Below are 18,318 nucleotides of genomic sequence, written 5' to 3' on the forward strand. Positions count from 1 at the left end.
GCATATGTGTGTGTGTAACTGCTTCCTCACCAGCCAGCACTGAGATTGTTGTTCGAACTTCCTGACACTATAAGAAAAAGGTCACAATGACCAAAATGTCAAACAACTGTTTCTGGAGTTAGGATTCTTTTCCTGAACGACCAGGTCAGGGGCGTGGCCACACTCACGATTCTCCACGCGCAGTGGCCGGTGGCCCCGGGTTGAGCCGCTCATGCTCAGAGGCAGCACAGCGCCAGCTCGGACCCCCAGCTGGTCCAGCCTCCTGGACGTGCAGAACTAAGGCTCGGCCCTACCGTCGGGGTGGGGGGCCGGCCAGAACCTCACGTGCTCCCATCTCCCCATCACGCTGGGCAGCGGGGTCCCGTCACAGCCCCTCAATGTCCACTTAGCACAGCACCCGAGGGCACCCGAGCTTCGCCTCTTTCCCACAAGAACCTGCAAACTGCCGCCCTTGGGGCTGGAGACACCAGAGTGAAGCAGGCAGGACCTCTGCCCTCATGGAGAGAACCGTCCAGCATGGGGGACAGACAGCGAACAAACAATGAATGAAAATACACAAGGTGTGTTAAGCCCCCAGGGGCTTAATCACCGTGGCTGACTGTACCAGGCCAGCCAGGGCAGAGTACCCTGTGACTTCTAACACAGACCTGTTGGTAGTGATTCTCTAGCTGTGCCCGGGGATGGGGAGCTGGCTCTGCCTCCCCAGGAGGCCCATACGCACTTCGAGGACAGAGTGTTATGTCCTGTCCCTTGTGTCCTCTCCATCCATTCCCCAAATCCCAGCCCAGATTCCGCACACAGTAGGATTCAACAAATACAGACTGACTCGGAGGCAGACAGCCTCAAATTCCGGTCATCTGTGCTGTGGCTGAGAAGCCTTATGGAAAATTCAGAAACCATTACTATCTGACTTTAGGATACATAATAGGATGCCATTTGCAGCAAATCTGCAAATAGTTCCTAATTATGTTTTCCTTGGCTAAAAAAGCAAATTTTCTTTTCCCAAGGACACACTATTCATGGGTGGGAGGCGACAGCCAAGAAGCTTGCACAAGGGCAAGGGGAAGATAAAAGGTGGCATCTTTTTAAGCCACAGATGATTTCAGAGTGAGGAATCCTAGCGCAGGTAACCGAGCGTTTGCAGACCGTGTGTCTACGGGACTCTCACCTGTCTAGCTCCAGGCTGGTCAACCCCAAGTGAATTAAGGGTGGGACAGGGCCGGAGTGTTTGTGCACAGGGCAGGTGTGAGCAAGCAGCCTCATAAGCCCTGGAAACACCCATCCTTTCTCTCCTTGAAACGAGAAGCAACAGTGCTCTTGAAATTTATGGCCCTGCCTGTGGGGCTTGATGGGCTCTGCCGCCATGATGGATTGCTGCTATTTCCCTGGACAGAGCTGGGAGGAGGTGTGAGCTCCTCTGGAGGAGACGAAGGGCAGGGCAGGGGAGGGAGGGACAGGCCAGGGCTGCGAGAAATCCAGACACACTGAATGTGCTGGCAGTGGCGTCGCCAGCCCAGGAAGGCAGCACATCTGGGGGCAGGAGGAAAATGGGGAGGATGGAAGGGGGGGTTGTGGGAGGGGCTGGGTCCGAGGGGACACAGACAGCATCGGGCAAGATCGACCCGGGTGCATGGAGAAGAAAACGGTCTCACACCTCAGAGGGGACCCGGAGGCCCCAACATGCATGGCCTGCATCTCCCCGTCTTTGTCACTGGCCCCTTTGCTTCCCTTCTTGCCACCTCCTATGCTTCACGGAGCAGAATGATCTTTTTAAAAAGAAGCCAGGTCCTATCACCCCCTGGTCGAAAGCCCCCCAGCGACCTCCCACGGCTCTTAGAATAGTGTCCCAGTGCTCCTTACTGGGACTGACCAAGCCCTACGCCACCTGTCCCGTGAACCCTACGCCACCTGTCCCGTGGACCCCTCCCACCTGTCACCGCACTTTGCCCCAGTAGCCTTCACACTGGTCCTTTCCTCCAAAACGCCAAACTCATTCCTGCCTCAGGGCCTTTGCACCTGCTGCTCTCTACCTCAAATTCTCTACCTGCACCTGGCTCTTCCTTCCCATCCCTCAGAATCAAGCTGAAATATCACCAACGCAGAAGGGCCTTCCCGGGCCACCTGTTCGAACAGCCCCTTTCTTAGTCACCTAACCCTGATCCTTCAGAGCATCGATCTGTAGCTGACATCATCTCACTCACTGCTTTTGCTCAGTTACTGCCATTCTCCCCCACAGTTATAAGGACCATCTCTGTATCTTTAGTACCTGTAGCTGTGCCTGGCGCTTAGTAGGTCCAATACGTATTTCATAAGTATATCTCTTTCATTTATTCAGTCAGATACGCAGCCCCCAGATGATGAGATAGCTTCTAAACAGGAACCCAGCACATGGCCACACAGCGGCCCACCCAGGAGGCCCGAGCTCCTGTGGGCAAAATACTCCCACCAGGGGCCAGCAAAGCCCCGTGCTGGGCCGGAGCCAAGCCCCGTGCTAGGCCCTTCACCTCCGGGAACACATTTCATCCCAGGCTCCGGAACTATAATCTCCGTGCCCACATCTTCCAAACCAAAAAATCCGAGCAAAAGTCAAACCAAAACATTTTTTCCCCTTGAGCTGTGAATTAATTGATACAAAAAGTCTTGCTAAGGAATAAAATCTAGCCCCCACGAGTGGCACACTTAATGAGGAGCCAGCAAGAGCACGGTGGTTAGAAAGGTGGGCTCTGCAGGCAGCCGGTCTGAGCCCAGACCAGGTCCGGCCCCTTCGCCGCTGCGCGACTTCGAGCAAGTTCCCAAACTCCTCCGTGCCTCGGTGTCCTCCTCGTTTGGGGAGGTCATCGAGAGGACATGATCGCAGGTTGACCTGAGAGCTGGACCCAGGCCATCGTGGGTCCTCGCCTCTCCCCGCCCTTGGAACGCATGCCCTGCCCGCTGTCCGCACGGTGGGAGCCAGCTGGAGGACACGGCCTTGAAAGAGGAGGGTGCTGCTGAGGACGCCTGGACAGTGTACACGACTGACCCCGGTCAAGGCCTCTACACAGACTGTCGGATTCTGGCAGGCAGGTGAGGTTGCCTCGTCTCGTGGCACCCAAGACCAGCCTGGTACGTAAGTTCCCTCGCTTCTTAAACCTGCCACCTGCCAAGCTGGAGTGACCCGCCTCTTTTTTTTTTGGAAATTGCTGGAGCTTCGGCTTCTACATCAAATGCATTGGCTGAGATATAGCTTTTCTGCAAATTGTCTCAAAGCGTGGATTTCAAGCACATTTTTTTAGCAGTGAACACTTTTAGCAAATCACGCTGGCTGAGGTACAGCTTTCCCCAAACTGTGTCAGAATGTGGGTTTCCAACTAATTTTCAGCAGCTGGAATACACTGAGCAAATCCACCTCTTAAAGAACCCCAATATCAAAAACATCAGGTGTAGCTCGTCTCCCCGGGATGGCAAGGTCCAAGCCCCCTCCCCAACATCTGAGACCGGGGACCAGGACTCCCAGTTGGCATGCCCTGGCTTCATCCTTAGAGTCTGGAGACCGCTTACACACCGATGACACTCCACCTGGGTCCCTGGGGACGCTGCTGAGGCACGTGGGACCGTAGTGCCCACTCTTAGGGAGCTTTGCACATTCTGGCCTCAGTAGGGGGACATTTAGAATGAATAAACCAGAACATTTTTTTTGGCAAAGGTGGCTCGGGGCCGTCGGTGGAGAGCAGATGATCACTATGGCCATCACAGTCCACCTGGACACCCACACATGCCCCTCTGCACGGACAGAGCTCAACATCGTCACGCTGAGTGACAAAAGCAGGTGCCGAATAGGTCCTGCGGGACACTACCTGTGTAAGATCTGTGAAAACTTCACACTGTGAGCTTACGGCGTGTACATGTATAAAACGCACGTGTAAAAGTACCTAGAAGGGGCTAGAAGAACTTACACCAAATTCGAGAAAGCACTCATCTTCGGGGGAAGCGGTTTAAGGGCCCTTCAGCTTTCATCTGTGGTGTTTTATTTAAAACGAACAACGCGACGAAATGCTAACGGCTGTCAAATCTGGGAGGTCGAATCTGGGAGGTCGAATCTGGGAGGTCGAATCTGGGAGGTCGAAAGGCGCTCTGGGCTGTGTTACTGTCTGGATGCTTCACGTTGTCTCCAGATCAGCAACAAAGGGATGACAGACAGCACCCCGCCCCTCCCCGCTGAGCCTTGGGGGTGCATGCTGAGGCTGCACACCCGCCCCCAGCACCCCCGCCACTCCGCAGGCCCCTCTCCCTCCACCGTCCCCCTCACCTGTCCAGGGCAAAGTGCCTGTCGCCTGCAGCCCGGTGCAGCTCACCGCTGTTCTCCAGTCTGGCCAGCGCGTCCATGCGCTTCACCATCAGCTCCAACAGGTCACTCATCTTGCGGAGGACGCCTCGGGACTCCGGACCACCCATCACTGTGGGCGCAGCGTGGCCACAGTCAGCCTGGAGGCCACCTGAAGCCACCTGGTCTCCAGACTGGGGTGGCTCAGACCCCAGTCCCACTCCCCTCTTCCCAGGAAGAGGAGGGGTCAGGAGCGGGAGCCCATCCCCCCTCCCCTCCCCTCTGCAGGGCAGGCACCCAGAGTGCCCGGCAGTGCCCGCTGGGCATCCAGGGCAGGGAGGAGCCACAGGTCCCTTAAAGAGCCAGGGTCGCTGGCTCCAAAGAAAAGAATGAGCCTGAATGAGAAGAGAGAGGGACACACCACACTATCTATACACGCACACACTCACACAGGCACACACACATGCACGCACGCACGCACACTCACAGGCACACACGCACGCGGAGCTGCCTGAGACCGACACAAGGTGGCGTTGGGTGCTGGAGCAAACGGGCATCACCCGAACGGGTGGGCACGTCACTTTCCTTTTCTGTGCCTCAGTTTCCTGCAAAGCGAGCAGGTGGACTCACTGAGCCCGGAGGTTCTATATAGGCCAGCACCTTCCCCCGCCTGCCTCTAGGGGTTAGGGTGATGGGAAAGGGAAGAGCTGGCAGGATCCCCTAGGGAGGCAGCTCTGCTCTGTCTCGCTAAACCCCCAGGTGGGTCAGAGCAGGGTCTAGACACCCGGAGCAGGGACACGAGGAGAAAGCTGGATTCTTCACGTTGTCTCCAGATCAGCGACAAAGGGATGACAGACAGCACCCCGCCCCTCCCCGCTGAGCTGTGGGGGTGCGTGTTGAGGCTGCACACCTGCCTCCAGCACCCCCCACCACTCGGCATGGGCTCCCTGCTCGGCCTGGGGGACAAAGAGACAGGCACAGAGACAGGAGGCAGGGGCGGCCAGGTGGGGAAGCAACCGCTGCAGGATGGTGCGGGGGCCATGCAAGGCTCTGAGGGGCGAGGATGTGAGAGGGACCGTCACGTGCTTGCCCTGCCGAGCGGAGCTCCAAGCCCCAGCCCATTACCCTCCCTCTGTGCTGCGCGCAGGGCTGAGGGGGGCCAAGGCGCCCTTCCCACCTGGTCAGTGCGGGGAACAGAGGCCAGAGGGGAGACGCCGAGTGGAATAAATGAACGGAAGCAGATCAGAGCGATGCGTGACCAGGGAAACACAAGCCCCGGAGAGTCATTCAAGATATTTCGGGGATCCGAACTGTCCGCAGGAGGGATTAAGCCAGTTCTTAAAAATGTCAACAGAAAGAGTGACCCCAGAGGACTATGGTCATCACTAAGGAGACGGATCTCCCCTCTCAGGTGGGTCTTGGCCTCCATCAGACCAGGCCAAGACCACAAGACGCCTTCCCTGCAGCTGGGCTGGGGACCACTCCCATCATCCGCAGATGGCACAGGACTCCGGAAGCTCCTGAGACCTCAGGAGACAGCCAACTCCCCCCACCTCCACCTCCCCCCCCCCACACACACAAAAACAAACCCCCACCCCGCTTCCACGTTGCTCCCGGGGCACCAGGCACGTTTTCTGTCCAGGGCAAGGTGGAGGGGGGGGGTGTCCCTGGGAGGGAAGCAGGCCTTGCACAGCCAGTCCAGCTGCCCTCCCAACACGACACACTCCCCAGATGTCACCACCAGCCTCAGAACTGTCAGCAGAGCAAGCTCCTGACGTGACTGGCCCTGAATCACCTCACTGCCTTTGGCTAAATTGAAATGTATTTAATGTGAGGCCCCAGTGACACATCTCAGAACTCACACACGTTCCCTCCCTCTTTCTATAAATAAGACAAGCGAGGACATGGGAGCTACGAATGGCTCCTCACATTTACAGACCTGGCTGCAGTATGGCCCGCAGAGGCTCTGCCCCCTCCCCGATGGGCTCTGTTTCTGAGTCTCTCGTCCTCGCTTGTCCTCCCTTTCTTGAGTTGGGGGCTGTGACGTGGCGTCTGAGCAGCTGGAGCTGTGAGCACATTTGTCCCTCTGCAGCCGGCCCCCTCAGAAACCGGCTAAGGCCGTGGGAACTCAGGCCCTGGGCAGTGGAGATGAGGACAGGCCCTGGCCCACCCGTCCATCTCCAGCCTCGGAGAGGACACGCCCCAGAACCCTTTAGCCCCGAGGTCCAGGGCCAGAGACAGCCATGGGGCACGGGACTATTTCCCCAGGTTCAAGTCCTGGCGGGGGGCCGGGAGGTCTGGCAGGGCAGGGCTGGGGGGAAACTTAATGCAGACACACGCGGCTGACCCAAGGACCTCTGGCCAGCAGACCTGCCCCCAGGGACAGCCTCCGACCTCTGCTTCTTCAAGACAAGACAGACGGCTGCGAACAGCCACACGTGTCTGGGGAAACTGCAGCCACATCGGGAAGGAGGCCTCAGACACGACTTCGCATCCCCTGTTCCTCCTTAAAACAAGAGCAGGGCAGGGGAGGCAGAGGGCAGGGAGGAGGGACTGGGGCGGGAAGGAGGGACTGGGGCGGGAAGGGAGGGCGCGCAGGAGAAACCCTCGCCCCGAGCCCAAGCCAGGCCCAGCTGCAGCGCGGGAGAGAACTAGGTTAGACCTCCTCGAGTTATGCTTTTCCCTTTAGCCTCCTTCTCCTGAATCTTGAGATGAGTGTGCAGAATGTGGAATGAGACGTCTGTCACATTTTCATCTCCAAACTAGAGAACTTTATCAAACAATATAAACCGGACCAGAGGGGAGACTGGAGCCTCCTCAGGGAGGCCACAGTCCACCGAGGCTGTGCCAGGGTCTTCGCTCCTTTTAGGAAAAACCTTCTCACCGCCCCTGCCTGGCTATGTCCCCTTGGGACCCCACTTCCCTCAGGCTTGACAGGCGGGAGAGAGTGTTTTCCCATCTGGGCTCACATGATTTTGTTGACCGATGCAAAAATTTTTTTTTTTTTCTAAATATGGGTCTCCTTCTCCTGATTCTGCCCTCAGGCCGTGCAGACTCCAGGAACAAACGCTATCCAACCTAAACGACCCATGACCTCCAGCGTCCCTCCCCAGGCCCCTTCCAACCCAGACCTTCCCTCCAGCAGTGCGTAGGCAGAAATGCTGGCACCTCCTAGTCTGCGGCAGGGCTGCCCCACGCGAGTGTGGGGTGTGGTGTCGATTGAGGGAGCATCTCTTGCAGGATGAGGATTTTAAACCCACGGGGTACACTTGAATCTCTCCGAGCAAATCAGCTTAATCCAAGGGCATGAAAGAAAATGGGGGGCCAAGGAGAATTGGGAGATGAAGCAAATCAGGGTCAGGCCTCTGGGGTTCTCAGAGGCCCCCCCCCCATCCATTTTCTCCTCTCCTCACTGTTTAATTCCATATTCTAGGCACTTATTCCAATAGGCGACACGGCAACTCCACTCCTGGGTACACCCAACAGGGGTGCCTGTGTGTGTCATCCGGACACGTGCAAGAATGTTCGTACTGTCCACCAAAGCCGCAAAGCGGAAACACCGAACGTCCACCGACAGTAGAGCAGATGAACGCGAAGCTTCTGCCCACCCCTAAGACGCAAGCCCTGGGCCGGAGTTGAGCGCCGCCCCCGTCCACCGGCAAAGCTGCACAGTGCAGTGGTCGGCAGGGCTCTCGCCAGCCCCTCGGACTCCGGGCCGCTGGGCCCAGGACGGGGCCCCGACCGCTCAGGGAGAAAAGCAGAACCATGCAGCCAGCCAAGCAGCCCTCCTCCCCCAGCCTCCGACTGCCATCTCTTGGATCTCTGACCTTACTGGAGGTCTGGCTTCCTCAAGCCCCTCTCAGGAGCCTACCCAGACAGACCCATCCCCAGTCCAGGGGTGGCACCCAGGTAGCTCAAGCATCACTCCCTGTGCCCCATCCTCGCAAGCTCCACCTCCACCACCGTGACCTCCAGCATCCCTCCCCCAGCTTCCCTCCGGCGCGCCTTCCCACAGGCCCACCTGCTCGTCCAGCCTCAATCCTCAGCCGTCTCCTACGTAGCAACCCCGGCATCTTCTTGGTCCTTTTCCCTAAATACCCTCTTTGCCAACGCTCCCACCTCGCACTCAACGCAGCCAGTAAAACATGGGTGGCGCTTGGACCACTGGCCAGATGCCGGTCGAGACTCTTCCTCTCTGCTCTCTGAACACCCCGTCGTGACAATCTTAGGGAAGCATCATCCCGTTTATGAGAGGCAGAACGAAGGCTCAGAGAGACTGCGGGATCTCCACGAGGAGAGACGGGATAAATTAACTTACACTCGGGCTTGAATGACTAATAAATGTGAAATTCCTGCCAGGAGCCTTGCAAGTTTAAAGAAGTGCATGCTAAACCAAACGAATGACTCCAATGATGAGACACAGATGGATGACATAATAAGTGCCCCTTAGAGCACCCCCCACCCCAGATGACGACTATTCCACTAGAGGGTCTATTCGTTCACCTGGAACAGGGGAGCCAGGCAACCGAGCCTTGGGGGCTCGAGAGGCTGGACATCAAAGAGAGACTTCCCGGGGGCAGGGAAGCCTACAGAGCCAGTCCAGAAAATTTGCCTCTGTTGCCCGAACACCCTACGTTCCTCTTTCCCACTGTTGACCAGAAGAGCCCCCGAGATTCCCTGAGCGGGACTCCACACTGCTCTCCACCTTCCTTGAGCAGGACCCGCCTCAGGAGGAGGCTGCCCAGGTCACACCCCCATGCCAGGTGAGCTCACTCGATCCAACCCCTGAAGACAACCATTGCTTTCCGTCTCTGTGGGTGAGTTAAGTGACGTGGTCAATGGCACACAGCTGGTAGGTGATGAGCCAGGGTATGAACCAGGTCCATCTGGTCCCACAGCCCATGATCTGAACCTCTGTTCACTGCCTCAAAATCTCAAGTGGGCCAGGAGCAATGAAGATCTTGACTGAATTTGAGAGCTCAGAGATAAGGCACGTGAGCCCACAGCCAGGCCTGCCCTCTGCCCCCACCATGGCCATAGCCTGGACCATAGGCACAGAGTATGTGTGTCTCAAAGAGACAGGTGTCATACTCAGAACCCACTCTTCCCCCACCCCACTAAAGAAGCAACACAGGCAGCCTTTCCTGATGCCTGGGAGACGCTGGCTCAAAGGCCCTACCCTGGCCTGAGAGTCAAGGCCAGAGGAACCCTGGTGACTGCAGCCAGGACCAAAGCAGCATGTAAGGTCACACAGCCCAAGCCAAGGCCCCTCTCAACTCACATGTCCTCCGATGAGGTGGGCAGGATGCCTGCGACAGGGCCACTGAAAGCCACCTGTGGTGCTAGGCTCAAAGGCCTCCCTCTCCTCACCCGCAAACACCTGCACCCACTCTGACACCCCTCCCCCATCGAGATATACCTTCTGTACGGATGGTGAAGGGGGAGTCTCCCGGGCGCCGGGCTGAGAACTGGCCTCCCAGAGATGTCATCAGGAAGCAGAGGGAAAAGAAGCCGATGCCCAGGACAAAAAGCCTGCGGAGAGCAACGGGGCAGGTCAGTGGCGTGCGCCCCGATGCAGTCGGGGCTCGTACAAATGAATGAGTGAGGACGGGATGGGTGGGGGGACAATGAGAGGTCAGGAGGCCGAGTTCCTGGGCCGGGAGGTCTCCCATCATCACAGGACAAGGACAGCTCCAGGACGAGGGAGCGGACGGACACGAGCCACACGCTGAGGGGCGAGGCTGGGCAGCTTCCAGCCTCCTCTAGAGCCTAGCTCATTAGCAGAGGTCCCCCAGGTGTGGCCCCCAGACCAGCAGCAGCAGATCACCTTGGGAATGCCGGAGATGTAAATTCGTGAGTCGCAACTCGGGCTTCCCGAATCAGATACTCTGGGGGTGGGATGAGCACTGTATTCACGAGCTCTCCAGGCAATCCTGGCACATGCTAAAGTTTGCGAACCGTCGGCATAGACGGAAACAGCAGGCCCTGATGCCAGTCGGAAGGCAAGTAATGGCTCCAGACGAAACCCACCTAGATCCCATCAATCACCAGGCCCCACTCAGCTCTTGTACACATAGGCCTCGCCACATAGGCCTCGCCACAGCAATCAGTCATGAGCTTGCCGGAACCCCTCCTTATCATGTTCCCGGGGGGTGGCGTGTGCCCCCGTCACTACCAGATGCTACGACCTAGAAGGGCAGGGACATGTGGCCACCTTCTGTGCCCAGACTCTCCCTAACCCACATCTTCACCAGACAGACACATGGTAGGTCGTCGGCCTGCACCGTGGACTGGTTGGAGTGAGCTGACACCTGTGGGTGGGGTGTCACCTGGCTGTACATTCTCCAGCTGGTCAGGAGAGCTGGCCATAACGCGACTTGTTTATTGCTCCAACACGTAGTTATTGATTATTTAGCAGGTGCCAGGCACGAGGGTAGCCACAGAGACAATAGGAAACCCACCCTCAAGTCCAACCTTAGGGTTTTGCTGCTTCCATATTAGATCCTGGGCCCCTAACAGGGGAACTGAGCTCCCCAGAGCAGCCTTGTTTGGCCAGAGGTGGCAGCTGTTCTGGGACCTTGGATCAATCAGAGGACTTGATGAGCTAGCAGAGCTGAAAGGGGGCCCTCCTCCCTCCAAGGTCAGGGTGAAAAACTCCATCTTGAGTTTACAAGGAGCCCCACAAGTCATGGAGACCTCCATCCCTCTTACCCCCACCCCCCGCCTCGAACCCCACATTTGCAAGACTCGCTTTATGCATTTTAATCTTCGTTATTTGAAACTGGCAGAGCGGCATTTAATTAAAATTTGGTCCGTTAAAGAAAACACATAATTGTGGAAGAAAATAAAAGCACAACAAAATTCGCAGCCCGCACTTAAAGGAAGCTGCTAGAGATTAAACCAGAGACGGGGCAGGATCCAAAAGCAGAGAGGGCACTGCGAGCTTCTCCCAAGAGAGAACGGGAAGGACAGGCCGGATGACACAAGAGACACTGCTCCCTCACCTCCCAGGGAACCCTCACCAAATTCCACCAAGCTCAGGGGTGGGACTCAGGCCCTGGGATCCTCAAGATGAAATCAGCTGGGCTCAGGCCAACGGCCAGAGGGGCAGTGTGTAAGGAGGTGGTCACACACCAAGGAAGGACCTGGGGAAATCAGCTGCTTGTCCTCCCAGCCTGAGGACAAATTTCTCATCCCTCACTTCCTCCGACTTCCCCCGCTATGGAGTGGTACTTGGAGCTGGGGACCTGAGTTGCCAGGGTCCAAAGACCCGCTATGCGAAGGCATCTAAGACTTTAGCTCAGAACCTGACGCCCCCAACACACCTCGTCTGCATCTCTCTCTGCCAGACCTCAGTCCCAGAGCCCTTCTAGCCCATGCTTGGGGATTACAAGTAGGGGTGATGTGGTCAGAGGCCTGTCCCTTCCCACCCCTGTCTGAAGGGGACACGCAGACTCCACTGGAAGCAGTGGGTGTCTGGGAAGCCTAAGGAGAGACTGAGGTGAAGTTACACAACTTGGAGGGGGCGGGGAAGGGAACCTGTGCAATCCCATCTCTGAATCCTGCCTTCAGGTAAAAGCGTGAGAAGAACCAGGGCGGGACCCCAGAGGGAAGACGCGCTTTGGAGCAGGCGCTGTCCGTGGTGCTGGAGCCCACCGCAACCGTCCAGCTATAAAGCTAGCGTCAGCGGCTGGGCTTCCTGCGGCCTGGACCACGGGTTGGACGTGCGGTGGGTGAGACGGGGTGAAGACCCTCTCACCGGAACTGGCTGGCTAGAGATTAGAGGATTTCCTGGAGGAGCAAGGCCCCTTCCAGAGACGCCCGCTTTCCATGGGAACCTTAGTTGGAGGCTCCAAACACCCTTCCAATCACTGACCCAAGGCCCTACTTTCGGAGACCACCTCCCAGCCCTACAGTCCGCCCGCATCCTCCAGACTGCGGCGGTCTGGCATAACCCCTGCTGTCCCCAGAGGCTGTATCCTCAGCCCCGCACGACAAACCTGACAGATGGAGCGGGCTGGACGTGCGGGGATCAGGAGCCACGTAAGACACCGCCTCCCCTGGAGGAGACCGGAGGGGGCCCTGGGAGGGGTCGGGGTCCCGGCCAGAGGCCTGGAGGGAAGGGGCTCACATTTGGCCCCTCCCACGGCCCAAGCCTCAGGAGCCTCCACATGCCCAGGTCCTGCCCTAGCCGGCTCCTTCACGCCCTCGGACTCACCTGTGGCCGCATTCCGAGTGCGGCCCCCGCCCTAGCCTCCACTGCTGGCTCCCTCAGCGCCCTCTGTCCCCCACTCCCTGGGCGAGGTGGCACTCCGACCCCGCTGGGCACCCCTCGCCTAGCGCCCCCTTCCCAACTCAGGCTGCAGGCCGGGCTGTACGGGCTCCTGGGAGAAGGGAGCTAGCTGCCTGGCTCTGAGGGCCTGTGGGGTGGGACCAGCAGAGCCTGGCCAGCCCCGCAGGGCCCCAGCCCTGCCTGGCCTCGGCCGCCCGAGGCTGGGGTTGGCCGGGGCAGCGGGGAACCGGTCTTGGCTTCCATCCTGCCTCCAGGCTCCCGCTGCCCTTCCGCAGAGCCAACCCTGCCCCCGCCCCTCCACCGCCCGCGATCAGGCGTCGGATCCCCCGGCAGAGGGGTCCTTGCCCCAATCTCGGTGACCCTCCCGTTAGAGGAAAGGCCCGCACCCCGCCGCAAGAAGGGGAGCACGCGACGAAGGCGGGGGATGGGGGGGCACAGCGGAGGGGTGGGCGAGCCTAGCCAAGGTCGACCGGCCGGCAGGGCGGGGTGCTGCCCCGCACAGCGCGCTAACTTTGCCGCCCGCGGGCTGGGAGTGGTGGGAAGGGGGCGTCCAGAGGTGCAGAAGGCCCTGAGGGGGAGGGAAGGGGCGCCCTGGTGTGACTTCTCGAGCTCGGGACCACAACCTGGGTGCTTCTTGCCCCCATTCCCACCTTCGCACCCGGAGTCCCTTCCAACCTAAACCAACTCGGGACACGTCCCAGAATTACACAACCCCCCCACCACCACCACCAAGCGAAGCCGAATCCCAGCTCCATCACTTTCCCCAGCCTCGCCAGCCGTCGCCAGGGGCGGAAGCACAAGACGCCCCTGTCTGCCACGGGTCATGCACCCTCGCGGGGTCCGACCTCGCGCCCCCCACCCCGCGCCCCCTCGGGGGAAAAGATCTCCCGCGCCAACCGGGAGAGAACTTTACCGAAAGGGTCTCAGGGTGACCAGGCATCTTCTGACCATTATCTTCCCATCCGGGTTGACTGTGATCATTGTTCAAACTTGTCTGCGCGAGGAGCCGCGGGCGAGGCCGGGTGCGGGCGCGCGGGGGAGGCGGGGGCTCGGCGGCTTCGCGGCTGGGGCCGCGGCCCGCGGGGTCGGCGCGGTCTCGGCGGGCGGGGAAGAGGGCGGCGAGGGCGCCGGGCCGGGCCGTCTCTGCGTCTCCGCCCTCCGCGCTTCACATTCTGGGGGCCGGGAGGCGGCGCGCCCCCAGACCGCCGGCCGTGCGTCTGCCTGCTCCGACTCGCTCGCTGGGCGGGACGGCGCCGCGGCGCGCGGACGGGCTCCCCGCCGCGGGCGCCCTCATCCCCGGGCCCGCGCCCTCGGTGCGGGCTAGCGGCGGCCTCGGGCCCGCGCCCCGGCGCCCCGCGCCTCCGGGCCGCGCCGCTTCCCGGCCCGGCGCCGCGCAGCGCCCATGGCTCTCGGCGAGGGCGCCCCGCGCCCGCCCTGCTGCCCGCTCGCTTGGCTGCAGGCGCTCGGTGGGGTCCGGCTTTCGGCCCGCGCGGCGCTACGCGGGGAGGCGCCGCATTGTTTCCTCGGAGGAGGCGGCGGAGCCGCTGCTGGGGCGGCCCGGGAGCGGCCACCGCGCTTCCTCGGCGCGCCGGCGCCACCTGGTGGCCGAGGCCCGGCAGCGCGCCCTTTCCGCGGCGGCGGGCGGGGGGCGTCGCTAAGGACGCGAGGGCGGGGATCCCGGCGCCTCGCTCCAGCGATGCAACTTCCCTGGGGTCCGCTTTCGGAAGCATCCTGGGCGCCACCAGCTCCGAGGGCCGAGGGCTGCTGCTTGGGTTCCTGCAGAACATAGAGGGCGGCGCGGGGAAGAGACCCGCTTCTGGCGGGTGCCAGGGCCCTCCCTCGGGCCGCTGCCCCTGTCGCCCCCGTGGGCTTCTGCACCGGCCCCTTCACACCCGCTCTGATTCTGCTTTGCCGCCCTCACCCATCCTCTCTGGTCGTGCCCTCTCTGGTCAGGGACAGCTGCGACTCCCCTTCGCTTGTTGATCTGAGTTCAAGCTCAGCCTGTGGCACTCAGGTTCTTCCGCTGAGCGCAGAAACCAGGGCGCGCTCTGTGGGCCTGGATTCTAGCCTCAGATCCTCCAACAACCAGTGAGTGACTGGTGCAAGTCACGGGGTCGCCCTGGCCTCGGTTTCTCCACTATGAACTGAGAGTGACCGGAAGTTCGCCAAGGCTCCTTCCGACTCTATAACGCATTTACATACGGTCCTCTTGGGTCCCCTCCACTTCTCCGAGGTGGGTTTGTTTTGCGGTTGCAGAGATGCGTCAGCGGCGCCTGTGAGCACCCAGCAATGGCAGCTCCCAGAGCCAGGCCTGGCTTCCAGTAAATCCTCAGGCAGCAACAGCTCTCGCCAAACCAGACTTTGGGCAAGTGTAGACATGGGAGCCTGGCGCTGGGAAGAGCCCAAGGACTTGAGCCATGTGTGAAATGACCTGGGTGACCCTGAGGGTCTTTCCATCCCAGGCAGTGATTCTGCAGCCTGGCTCAGGACAGGAGAAAACCTGAATTCTCATCCACCTGTGCGGTCTTGTCCAACCAGCCCCTTCACCGCCCTCCTGGCCCACCTCCCGGCCCCCTTCAGAGCCATTTCTCACCAGCAGGGACTCACGCCCCTGCTTTTCCTGCTCCTTCTTCATCGAAATTCACCTGTTCTGTATTCCATTATCTCATCGCCTTGCTCTGAGCGAACGCGGAAACCGATGATGAATTGGTGTTGGCGGATTAATGTGTTACTCCAGCTAGGTAACAAATTTGCATTGAACAAGGACATGCTGACTGTGCCTTTGTGCAGAAGAGTGACGGATGGCGGCCGGAAATTCGGGCATCACGGCAGGCTGCCCAAGGAAATATCGGAGGGCAGGGGTCTCTGCTGCGCCTCTAAATCATACCTCACGCCTGGATGCCTACATCTGTCACACACTTCGGTTATCATTTAATTCCTGGATATCAAGGCGAGCCACATCTACACTAAGGGATGGAATGGCCCTTCCAATTGTGTGTCTCTCATGTAACCTGAGGAGGTTGCATTTATAGCTGGTTGGCATTTTAGGCCAAAGGGAAGGGGAGAAGGTGAGGGAGCCCAAAGGCATGGCCATGTCTGGGGTGACTCATCTGGGGAGGTGGCCTTCCCTCAGCCGGAGGCGAGAATTCAGAAGGCGGGAGCGGGGTACGCCCCACTCCCTCTGGGACTTGCAGTCTTGGGGACAGGCTTTGAGGTGGGCAGGGGGAGAGTGCCCACTTCCATCCGATGGAGGCTCGGGCCAGGCCGGGGTGGTAAGAGGGCAGTCCACCAGCTGCCTCTGCTTTTCAAAGTCTGTTTCCCTTTAGTCAGCCTGTTGTCTCCTGTGAGGTTCAGTGTAAATGGCCTCGCTTGCTCTCCGTTGCGCTGTAGATATTAGGAGAAAAACTGTGAATCCCCGCATCATGCAGCCTTGGCTACAACCTCTCATGCCTGTTTCTTCCGCTGTGAATCGGGCTATTGGTAGTCAGCCTCACAGGGCCCTTGTGGAATGGAGCCTGTTAATGCACGTAAATTGTCCGTTGCCCACCAGCTATGAGCCCTCCCAGCCTGGTGATGATGCCGTGTCTTGTTTTTGTCCACCTGTAGCAGATGCTGTTGGTGCCCGCCCTATTCCCTGATCCTTCGCCCCTCTGTGCCAGAAGGCAGAAGACAGAGAATGCATGTGACCATGCCTGAGGCTCATTTTTCTGGCTCTGGGAATATGTTTGAACACGCAGGGGCAAGGCAGGAGTGCCAAGGAACTAATGCACTTGGAAGAGCCCTCAAGAAATGGAGAGATCCCCATCTCCTTCTCCTTCAGGTGGGTCACTGGGCACATTCCACACCGGCTCCCAGCATTCCCCAGCAAGACGGAGCTCCAGCTGCCGGCGGTGGTGACTGGCTTTGTCATACACCGCGTGTTGGCTTCCTTCCCTTCCCTGCCCCTCCTCTGTCCATGGCCTGGGGTCGCCTCCCACATAAACTTCTGGCACTTTCATCCTTGTCTCAAAGTCTACTTCTGGTGAACCCGAACCCAGACCCTCCCCTACAGGCTAATGCTTCTCCGCCTGGACTCACAGCAGAACCACCTGCAGAATGTGACAGAACAGGGTCCTTACCTTGATATGGTACCTAAGGTGAGGCCTGGACACATCCGTTCTTCTCTGCCACAGGTCATGCCCACGTAACTGGGAAGGCTGAAACCCATTGCTCTAGATAAGTACCCGCCGCCTTCTGGTAAGAAAGCGAAGTCACGCTAAGCAAGCTGGAGGCGAACGGAAGAGCTGGAGTCACCACTCCCTGCTGGGGGCACCCAACAACCGATAACATCAGGTCACACCGGGTTCCCAAACCCTCCCCTTGCCATTGTTTTTCTCTTTCGAGGCTATCATCGGGAAGGGGTGCAGACGGGTCAGCCTAGGCGCTCTGAATGTGGGGGCGGGTGGTGGTCCTTGGCTTTGCTTGGCTTGTGGCACAGGGCCTTCTCTCTGTGCGCATCTCTCTGCTTTTCTTATAGGACACGTGTCATTGGATTCGGCTCATCCGAATCTAGAACGACTTCAACTTAATCAATTACATCGGCACAGACCCTGCTTCCACATAAGTTCACCTCCTGAGGTTCCAAGTAGACGTGAATTTGGGGAGAAGACTGTTCGACCCGTTACGGGAACCTAGTGAAAAGGGGCCAGAGTGGTTAGAGATGGGAAGGACTGAAGGTCCCCGAGGGGACCTGCCACCGCTGCTTTGTGTGAATGTGAGCCCAGTTATTTCCAGAGAGTCAGAAATCTAGGCTTCTCATGTGAAGTCACATAATTTTAAAGCGTAAACTCAATTTTTAGTGCAAGACCAATAAAATCCACTGGTCGGCTATGTCCCCTGCAGGTGTCCCCAGAAGGCAGAGCAGGGAGCCCACTGCTTTCCTGCAGCCAACCCCCCACCCTTCCACCGCAAAGATGCCCCCCGAACCCAAGGGAAGGTCAACACTAGGTGCGTTCTGGGGGTCTCCTGGGGGCCTCCTTGCCCCTCGCTGTCTCCCCACATCCATCCTCCCTGGGCATCGGAGCCTCGGCTGCAGCTCCCACCCTCTCGAGGCTTCAAGGTTGCTTCTGGAACTCCCAGACGGGCCTGAAGCAGGAAGAAGAAAGGAAGAAACGAGCAGTTTCCGACGTTTGAAACCCCCATTTAATGTGCTCCGACCGCAGCCGCAGATAGCGCATTAAGAGGCAATAGGCCATTGTCCTTGGCTGGAGTGCGGAGCATTAATAATGTCATAACAGCACGTACTGACATTGGGCACAAATCATCTACAGCCTCGCCGGGTGGGAACAAGCAGCCCCACATAGACGCCAGCCGCCCCGAGCTGAGCGGGGAAGCCGGGGAGTGGGGAGAGCTATTTCTCCAATGCATATTTCATGCTTCCACAGCAGTTAGGCTAATCCTCCGATTGAAAAGCAGCGTCTGGGGTTTATTTTTATTTATGCCCGAGGGCCGTTCTGCTGCACCGCTTGTGGGGGCCGCGAGCCCAGCTATTGTACTTTCCCTGGTCTGTCGGGAAGTGAGCCGCAGCGATGCCGTTGGTGTCAGTGCACGTGCGTGTGCACGTGTGTGTGCGTGGGCAGAGGTGCGGGGACACCAGGGGCGGGACAGACAGGGGGCCCTCCCGGGTGCTGGAGACACACGCTTCCTTTAACGTGATCATGAGAGTCCATTGACTGAGCACCTACTA

At 59.1% G+C, this 18,318-nt stretch overlaps 1 protein-coding gene across 1 annotated transcript in view; it reads right to left on the bottom strand.

Moving 5' to 3' along the window:
- Positions 1 to 13,638, bottom strand: part of MGAT5B (alpha-1,6-mannosylglycoprotein 6-beta-N-acetylglucosaminyltransferase B) — a 59,875-nt gene extending 46,237 nt beyond the window's left edge. The window contains exons 1-3 of the mRNA XM_039859368.1: positions 13,507 to 13,638; positions 9,720 to 9,832; positions 4,286 to 4,433 (exon numbers count right to left, since the gene is read on the bottom strand). Of these exons, the coding sequence (XP_039715302.1) occupies positions 4,286 to 4,433; positions 9,720 to 9,832; positions 13,507 to 13,574 (329 nt within the window). The 5' untranslated portion in view covers positions 13,575 to 13,638. The remainder of the gene's footprint in view (positions 1 to 4,285; positions 4,434 to 9,719; positions 9,833 to 13,506) is intronic.
- Positions 13,639 to 18,318: the final 4,680 nt, after the last annotated feature.

Source organism: Pteropus medius, unplaced genomic scaffold (assembly GCF_902729225.1).
Source record: "Pteropus medius unplaced genomic scaffold, Ma_sr-lr_union100, whole genome shotgun sequence".
NCBI classification, from domain to species: domain Eukaryota; kingdom Metazoa; phylum Chordata; class Mammalia; order Chiroptera; family Pteropodidae; genus Pteropus; species Pteropus medius.